The sequence below is a fragment of the Ctenocephalides felis genome, unplaced genomic scaffold (assembly GCF_003426905.1).
Source record: "Ctenocephalides felis isolate EL2017-DRISC unplaced genomic scaffold, ASM342690v1 CF-g0.4_SCAFFOLD_01317, whole genome shotgun sequence".
Taxonomy (NCBI): Eukaryota; Metazoa; Arthropoda; class Insecta; order Siphonaptera; family Pulicidae; genus Ctenocephalides; species Ctenocephalides felis.
The window spans coordinates 9,916-20,045 of record NW_020537471.1 but is presented as its reverse complement, the minus strand read 5'-3'; the positions used below and the strand labels follow the sequence as shown (position 1 = coordinate 20,045).

At 30.6% G+C, this 10,130-nt stretch overlaps 2 protein-coding genes across 2 annotated transcripts; both read left to right on the top strand.

Moving 5' to 3' along the window:
• Positions 1-1,042: 1,042 nt before the first annotated feature.
• Positions 1,043-5,475, top strand: LOC113369399 (nicotinate phosphoribosyltransferase-like; the record flags this gene model as incomplete). The annotated part of the gene is made up of 5 exons (XM_026610156.1): positions 1,043-1,611; positions 4,049-4,314; positions 4,601-4,881; positions 5,061-5,189; positions 5,272-5,475. Coding segments are annotated over 5 exons (1,323 nt in total), but the record flags the coding sequence as incomplete, so codon positions are not given.
• A 3,238-nt stretch (positions 5,476-8,713) lies between these two features.
• On the top strand, positions 8,714-9,488 carry LOC113369398 (transcriptional coactivator yorkie-like; the record flags this gene model as incomplete). The annotated part of the gene is made up of 1 exon (XM_026610155.1): positions 8,714-9,488. A coding segment is annotated over exon 1 (524 nt), but the record flags the coding sequence as incomplete, so codon positions are not given.
• Positions 9,489-10,130: the final 642 nt, after the last annotated feature.

Genomic DNA, 10,130 nt, shown 5'->3' with positions numbered 1-10,130 from the left:
GAAGGAACAATCTCAATTAAATTAATATTTTGCTATATTTTCGTATTGATAGCACTTCTCGGATCCCCGACGTATACAAGAATTGTCATAATTATTAAGATATTTGTGTACATCTAAAGACATTTATAGTCTTAATAAAGAGACATCAGAGATGATCATTTCTCGGATTCGCAGGATGCTACTTAATAACTAACGAGACTGAAATAATAATGACATGGACTTTTTTTTAATTTAAACTTTAATAATAACTAAATCAGTAACCCCAGATTCGAGCGATGAGCTGAAGTCGAAGTTTTGATAGTCATACAAATAATACTTTTCATTCCGTAAATTGAAATTTAACTACTTCGACCTGAATTCGGGAAAATCCGTCTCTTCAAAGCACTATCCAACTAGTAAATAATCACCATAAATAACGCAATGAATCATGAAATATTTTTATTATTTATTTATCAATTTATCCAATTGGTAGATTTTTTTTTTATTTTGTTTAGTAGATAAAAAATTGAAAGTCGAAACGATCGATTTAACATTTTATTAGGTAGTATTGAAATTTTTTTACAACTTTATAGAAAGAAAGGTCGTTACTGTAGGCCTAATTATTGACTCACGCATTTGTGTTTACTTTGATCTGTCTCTGCGTTTATGTTTAAAGAAGCAATCAGCTGTGCATGCTGCTGCTCTTATTGTCGGGAAATGATCGCTTGCGTGTCGCTTAACCTTGTTGGAGATTGTGTACTGATATTTATTTGAAAATAGGTTAAATATTTGCCGAAATTCAATTGCATTCAATTGTATTGGGACATAAGGTTTTCTGCAACACAATCATAGTAAATGTAAATATTGGTACTTCATTTTGAGGTACATGGAAATAGACCAATTTTTAGATGACAGATATTATAGCAAGTAAATACTATTTCGTTAGCTCTTGTAAATACTATAGTAATGCAGCTTTTTTTTAAAAAAGAAACATCTTGTTGATATGCACAATACTTGTTGTGTTACAATAGATTAAATTTTTATTGATAATTTAAAATAACAGTATTTTTCAAATATAGGCGGTTTTGATGGGACGAGCAATGTTCTAGCCGGTAAATTGTTCAACATACCGGTGAAGGGAACCCATGCCCACTCGTACATAACTTCGTTCACATCGGTGGAGGAATTACGCAGCACTCTGCTGCAGTGCAAAAAGACGTCCCACGCGAAGGACCTGCGCCAACTGAGCATTGACTGGCGCCAGAAGTTGTCCACCCTGCTCGACATCGGACCGGAGGAGGCGAGCGACGGCGAATTGGCCGCGCTGATCTCTTTCGCAATTGCATTCCCGGATGGATTCATGGCTTTAGTCGACACGTACGATGTGAAGAGGTATCCTAGTCGCATGACAAACCACAACAGCACAACGGCCACATCCGAAAACAGTAACGTTTATACAAATAATAACAGTTTAAGTAAAAATCATAACTACAATAATACAAATACGACGAAACAAAGCAATACTATTGAGACTACGACGAATAGCAGAGATGTGGCCGAACGTAATTACAGATGCCAGTGCCAGCAAATTATATACTCGTACAATACAGAATTGGTGGAAAAGACTTTGAGGTAAACAAGTCAGAATATTCTTAATTCCTACACTTTACATTCAAAATAAAATTGTTTGCTTTATTTTTCAAATTGGATTAGTACTAACGAAACATTTTGCGTTTTGGATTTGAAACAAAGTGCAAGTTGTTGCCGCTGCCCAAAAACAAAGTGAATGTTGAATAGAATTTGGTCTCTGTTGAAAGAAATTTCAACATGATTTCTTTGAAGTTACGTTTAGTGAAATTATTTAATGCTCTATAAGTTTCTGCAATATACTTTTTTTTTTCGTATCGATTCAATAGTGCCTAATTGAATATTGTTGAACGACGCATTAATTTAAGATATGAATAACTTTGGATTTAAAATATAATTTGTATTAATTAATATTATTTTTCTTTTTATGAATTTTAATTTCGTTTAGCATAGATTAGTCAACATTCAGTCAAGATATATTTTTTTGATTTACACTTCTCAAAAGATCGACCAATATCGAGAAAAAATCAACTTTTTGAATGGCACTAATGTATTGCCCCTCGCCTTTGTTTTTCTATTTTTTCCTTCTTTGTTCTAATCAAGTTTCACATATGCTATAATATATGTTTTTTCGGGATGATAATCCAACAAGAATTATTAATTGGCATGAATAATCATACTGCATTGTGATCTATTGCTCGAGATTTTTAACAATTTTAATGTGAATTTTGAGTTTTTATAATTATTTTCGTTAATTTCTCAATTATTATTGTTGATTGAAGCTATAGAATAAAATAACATATAATATTACTATATTATTTTTTCCCTAATTTATGTATGCATTCAGGTCTAAAAATCTATCCTGATGCATTCTGAGTAATAAAATTCCATGTTTTTAGTTGATTTAATAAATTGATCGATTAATTAATTTTGATCAACATTATGTCTGTTTTGCTTGTATTATTTATCTTACCTGTATACTTCATATGGTTCAAAAATCATTGTGCGATAGTAATCTTTATGAAAAAAGATTATTAGTAATTTTTATAGAAGAAATTCATTGTCAAGGTCTTGCAGCGACATGCAATTCTATTGAGAACGTGCTCATAATGAATAGTTGTCTTGGCTTTGCATTATTATTTTTTTGACATCGTTCACCTCAAACTAATTTCCACCAACTCATGTTGCAAGGTATGTTGTTAATGTTGGTAAAGTCGTCGAAATTATATGTTTAGTATTTTAACTCATATCTGCTACATACTTTTACATGTACATATAAAAATATATATTTGTTGGACACATCTGAGCCCCCTAGTTGAGGCAAGCACTGCTCTTCACAAAAGCACGCTATATTTCTAGAGTTTTAATACTTGCATGAGATGCATTATGTACGTTAGATCAGTTTCCTGCTAAGATAGATCATGGTGCAATGATATTGTACCATATCTTGCAGGAGGTAATATCTTTATACAAAATTATATATTTCTCATTATTAATTACATGTTTCTTTTTCATAATTGTTTGGTATTTAATTAGTATTGGATTTGTCATATATTAAAGAAGTTTATCAATATTTCAAGTATTAAACTATAGATTCATTAAATATAATGATTTATTATTGAATTATGTTATATGAAAAACAAACGTATTATACTTCTCAATGTATTTCAAATTCCAGCATGCTGTTTTATAGTTACTTTTTACAATTTTGGTTAGATATACAGTCTTTATTTTAGTAGAATGAAATATGTATCACAATGGTGTGACTTATTTTTATTTGCCAATATTTTGTTGCTTTATTTATCTTATCTTCATCTTTGTCAACCCATATTGTTCAAAATATTCTTGGCTTCAATATTACAACATTTTGTTAACTTTCTTATGTCAGTTGGCATGTTTGTATCTACATTCAATGGCATTATATACGTAAGCTAATATTATTAAATTAAAAGCATTCTGTATTACTAAATTTAACTGTAGTTAAGCGTGTTAGGTGGAATATTTATTCCTCAATATTATAGACTAACTTATTTTGTGCATTTTTTTTTTCGTGGTAGCTGCAATTGGGTACTTCTGCAACCCACATGAAATTCCACATGTTATAAGTTTTTATTTGATCACACTATAAAATAATATAAAAATGTACTTTTTAAAGAATGTAGTTAGAATTCATATTTTATATTACTTTTATTTTTTTTAACTAAATATTTTTGTATTATAATATATATATATATTATAATTGTGAAGCACAAATTGACTGGTTTTTTGAAAGAAGTTTTATGAGACAGCTGTTTTTGTGTTCAAAAAGCAGTAAAATATAGAAAAAAAAACTTATTACTAGTGCACATTAACAAAAATAAGCAGAACAACTATTAAAAATATGTTTTCCATGTCAAACCTTTTCTAAAAACCATTCAATGCATAGAAATGTAATTTTTAAAATCAATAGTATGATTTTTTAAAATATTTGGTTTTATACCAGGAGTGGACTACTGAATTTCTGCAGTGTTGCTATGGCTCTCAATGATCTAGGGTACAAAGCTGTTGGTATACGAATAGACTCTGGTGATTTAGCATATCTCTCAGTTCTGGCCAGAGAAACATTTGAGAGGATAGCAGAGAAATACAACATTCCTTGGTTTGCAAGACTCATGATAATTGCATCAAATGATATCAATGAAGACACAATACTCAGTCTCAATGAACAGGGACACAAAATAGATTGTTTTGGAATTGGGACGCATTTAGGTAAGTTTAATTAGCGAGAATATAAAAAGTGGTTAAATATAATTAAATTATTGACATTTAGGCTAAATAATATTCTGAAAATACTTTTTATCAAGTATTCTGAAACTTTTACATGTGCAAAGTGATTTTTTTTCCTTAGTAGCACTTCCAATATCAACATTTAATAAAATTAGTAGATTTTTTTTAGTAAAATATCTAAATCATTATTTATAACATCTCATTATAATATTCAATAGTCATTTTATAATTTATTTTTGCAATAAATAATAATTTAAATATTTGGCAGTTACATGTCAAAGGCAACCAGCACTTGGTTGTGTCTACAAAATGGTAGAAATAAATGGACAACCTCGAATTAAACTCAGCCAGGATGTTGCTAAAGTTACAATGCCAGGTCGTAAGAATGCCTATCGTTTATATGGGGCAGATGGACATGCCCTTATTGACTTGCTTCAAAGAACTCACGAACCCGCACCAATGATTGGACAAAAGGTATTATGCAGACACGCATTCCAGGAATCAAAAAGAGCTTATGTAATTCCTTCTAGAGTTGAAGCCCTTTATAAGGTAAGAGATAATAGGAAAAGTTTTTGTATTTTGCTGTACAAAAAGTTTAATCATGTAGTTTGCTAATCTCTGTAAGTCTGTTTCACATTATTTAAATCAGAAAATTTGATTTACAAGCGCTTTGAATTAATGAATAATCAACATGTTCACACATTATTTGAACCTCATTTATTTTCAAGTTGTACTGGAAAGATGGTCATATATGTCAACCTTTACCAACACTTATAGAAGTTAAAAATAGAGTGCAGGCCTCACTTAAAACCTTGAGGCAGGATCTTAAAAGGAATCTCAATCCAACTCCATATAAGGTAATTATGATAATCAAAAAGTACAAGTTTCAAACCTTATATAATAAGACGTCATGATGTTAACTGTTGGTCACATTTTCAGGTGGCAGTAAGTGATGAGTTATATAGTTACATTCATAATTTGTGGCTTCAGAATGCACCGATTGGGGAATTATCATGATAATCAAATTGGAAGAAATCATTTAACATATTATTGAAATGTTATGTACTTAAAAATGTGCCTCATATGGAAATAATAGTCATGCAGTTGAAAGTCATATCACTTACGCATGCATATACATGGTAGTATATGTATTATGAATGAAGGTGTATATATATATATATATATATATATATATATATATATATATATATATAATACTTTCTGCACATGAAATAACAAAATTTAATCATGATACATTTATATTTATAAGGCTTATTTTAAAGATATTATATATATATATATATATATATATATATATATATATGATGGTAGAGTCTTGGATTTGTAAATATTTTGTAGAGCTTCGAACAAAGAATCCAAAAAGTAATAAAAAACAAAAGTTTTTGAAAAAAAAACATTTCTTTATTTATAAACTGTCGACGTTTCGGAACTAGGTACGTTCCATCTTCAGGACATCTGTCAAGAAAAATGATTTTGATAAGATTTAAACAAACAAAAAAGAAAGTTTTTTTAAAAACTTTTTAATTTTCTAACATTTCTTATCAAGATCATGTTTTGTGACAGATGTCCTGAAGATGGAACATACCTAGTCCCGAAACGTCGACAGTAATTAAATAAATGTTTTTTTAAAAAACTTTGTTTTTTATTACTTTTTTAATTCTTTGTTCGAAGTTCTACAAAATATATATATATATATATATATATATATATATATATATATATATACATTTTATGTGTAGTTTTTGTTTCATTTATTACATGCATAAATTTAGTTTCAGTTTTCAGTCACTGTTGCAAAGCAGTTGCATTTAGCTGTTATATCTTTGTTTTATCGTTGAACAACATATTTCTGTTTAGTAATTTATTTCTATATTTTTAATATGTACTTTTATTGTTAAAATGAAATTAAAGCATAAGCAAATTTTAGGAGGATATTTCTACTTATAATGGTATGTAAAGATAGTGCAGATGTTATGTATTTCTCAATTTCTAAACTGATAAATAATGCTATTTATTTATTTATTTTGCTGTAAATATATATGGTGTCAGTTGCCAAACATAATTTAATGATCTACTGTATATTCTTTTGATTAGCTATAAAAAACTCTCTCCTTTCTTTAACCTGAATATTTTTATTAATTTCTTTTGAGAGGTTTGATTTCTATCTATTTCTATATTTTTAAATTTGATTTCTATATTTTTAAATTGCTATCTAAATAAACTTCATTGCATTTGTAAAATTTCTTGCACTGATTTTTTAATGATAAATATGTATCTTTTATTTCTTAGCAATTCAATTGCTTCTTGACAACAATATTTTTCATATGAATTCTGTTAAGGGGCTGTTGCAACTTATGCAAACATTAAATTAATGTACTCATACTCAATATGAACTCATGTGCACATCAATATTTTTTCTTTGTTGTATCAATATTGTTTTATATAAAAATTTAAGCCAACATGCTATGGCATTATTTTCCTAATAATATTGAATTGAATACTTCAAGCTCGATTACTTTTCATAGTTTAGGTATAAAACAATAGATGCGAAAATTTTACTCCCCGATTTCCAGGTAGAAAGTAAAGTACATTTACTTTTGCTTGCATTTGTCATTTACATCTGTAGCGTGTATTTTCTTAAATTAGATAGATATTCTTAATTTTTTATTCGTACATACTCATTTCAAAAAGTGGCTTAATGTGTAGGCGTGTGCCTTAATATGACCTTGTGTGTATTTTGAGAGAACAGTAATAACTTATTACAAATGTTCACTTTGTTATTTCAATTTAAATTAATTCTATATCTAATGTGTGTACTATATGTACAATGTATTATTAAAAAGTAGAGTAATTGAAAAATTGATGAATGGATTAAGGTATTAGAAGCTGCATATGAATAAACTCGTTACCAGTTTAATTAAATTGAAATATCTGTGTGCTTGTACATATAATGAATATTTATACTCCAAGACATAAATACTCCTATTATAATTTTGAAATAAATTGTAGTAAAATAATGATATATGTTGTTTTTAATATATATCTTTAATGTCTTACTAACTTAATTACTTGAATTTCTAAAAAGTAGATTTACAGTTTGTTTCGGTTTTTGATCTTATATGTATTGTCTGCAATTTAAATTCTTTAGTTGCAGGTATTCATGTAAGTTATATTGCTCTAATTAAGGTTGTATCATTGTTCTATGCAAATATAAAACCTAATTGCACAATTTGTTGTATATAAAATTAATTGTGAGGCGAGAATAAGATACAAAAGGTTAGTAGTTTACTACTAAGGAAAGATGAATTGATTGATTCTAGAAAGTTGAAAAGCACAACTTGTTTTTTTTTACATATCATTGAAATTTAAATATTTTCATTCAAAATTAATCTTTGAATTTTCCAATAACAACTTGAAAATTGAAGACTTTGTTATTGAAAAACTTTCATTTGAATTATTGTAAATAAAATACTGTCATGATATGTTAACAGAAAAGAACATTTACCACAAAATTATTTTAAAAAAAGTGTGTTACGATTGTAAAATAATTTATATAATTCACTATTGTATTGCAATTGCAAATATAAAAAACTAAAATTCTTTGCTCGAGAAATTTATGTTGTGATTTTAATACTATCATAGTGTGTAAACTTTTTAACTGTCTCTCTCTCAAGAGATAATAGTGGATAATAATACCCAAAATCATGTAACAAAATTCCAAAAATAATTATTTGTACAAATAGACACTTAATTCTTTAGTAGACTTTCAAACCTTTTTGTTTGGCCAAGATCAATGGTAATAATATTAATAATAAACCAAAATCATCTTCCATTGACCAAACGCAAATTTGAGGTTTTAATAATTTCAGGATTGTGTCATGTTTGCTTAACAAGATAAAAATGTAGTATAATTAAATTAAACTAACTTCCCTAATTACAAATAAACACAAAAAATTGTACAAATAAATATGACAAACAAATCCCGTTTCATGATGAATATATATGTATTTGGACGGTCACCAACACCAACATCCAACATACTTAACATCCAACTTCTTTTACAAGAATTTTGTTTGTCTCTAGTGGAAGCGTGGAGTCGTGGAGGTCTCTGTCAAAAATGCCAATTTATATAATACATATATCCAATCCGTCCAATCCAATCCCCATACAAATGAAACTCGGTGCGCCAGCTCTTGGTTCGCTTCGAAAACGCTGGTCCGCTTTGGTTCATAGGTGCGGACTCGGATTGAAACGAAGTGACGGCGACGTCGACCGATCGCATTGGTCGTGCTCCGTGCTGTGCTGTCCACGCGTTAGCCGCGATGGATTTTGAACGCATGTTTTGGTTCAGGAAGTTCAGTTGGATCGAGTGAGGCACAAAGCGTGCACCGCGTAGTGAGCGCTGTTAGAATTTTTTTGTTTGGGCTCCCCGAGGAACCGCGAGTCCGACGAACTCTGGGATAATCGTGTTTTTAGTGTGGCAGTGAGTGCGTGAGTGGCGACGATCGGCCACTTGGAAAAGGTGTCGACGTGCACCGTCGAAATCAGTGGCGTGCACTAATATTCCTCGTTCTTGTGGTGGTTTTTGAACATTTAAGATATTCTTCAGCGATGGCGTTGAACCAGGATTTGGAGCAGCAGAAGCCTCATCACATCGTAACGATGGATCAGAACTCTGACTCGGACCTACAAGCTCTGTTCGACAGCGTCCTCAAACCGGACTCGACTAAGAAACCGTTGCAAGTCCCGTTCAGGATGCGAAATCTGCCAAATTCATTTTTCAATCCGCCTTCGACAGGTTCCAAGTCGCCTTCTATATCACATTCGCGCGAGAACTCTGCCGACTCTGCGTTCGGATCCGCTGCAGGCGGCGGTAGTGCCGGCGCAGGCGGCCAAGTCACAGTTCCTGGTCTACAGGTATCCCATTCGAGGGCGCACAGTTCGCCTGCTTCGTTGCAGCAGACTTACAATGGCAGTGTCCTCGGGGCACAGACACAAGCGCAACAACAACACCATCATATGAAGCAGAGATCCTACGATGTGGTGAGCGCTGCTCAGCTTCAGGAAGAACTCGGACCGCTGCCTCCGGGCTGGGAGCAAGCTCGCACGCTCGAAGGACAAATCTACTATCTCAAGTAAGTCTTGTTTCTTACTTTCGAAATTCGCAACTGTCAAACTGTTACATTTTTTGTGACAACAGACTCGTTCCCATGACAACCATATGTATACTTCGCAAATTGCTTGTCCAGGTAATAACTATCGGTCAATTCTCATTCAAAATTAATTTACCAGTTAAGTGATTCGAAATCTAGCGTCGGGTTGTGAACAATTTTTTTAACAACCTTATCTAAATTTTTATATCTTACGTTAATATTTTTATAAGAGTATTCTGCTTATAATTACGAAGTTTAAGGAGTTTCTAAAGCAATGTTTTCCGATAGTTGACTGTTGTATTTACTGTTACTGCTAGTGTTGACATACCTGTTGTATTCAACGGCATGTGTTACAGTACCTCTATAAGCAAAAAGCAATGCTTTTCATATATTATATGTAACTGTGTATAAGCGATTTAGAAAGTACGATATGTTTTAATGAGCTTATAAATAAACTATTATGGACCGATGTAAAGACAAAAAACATACATGTAATATTTACTACAGTTGCTAATGATATGTGGCTTTATGTTATCAAAAACATAAACTTTGTGTTAACATTTGAACAACTTATTTATGCAATATAAAATAATTTATATTTCGAACTTTTAATGTTGAAAATCT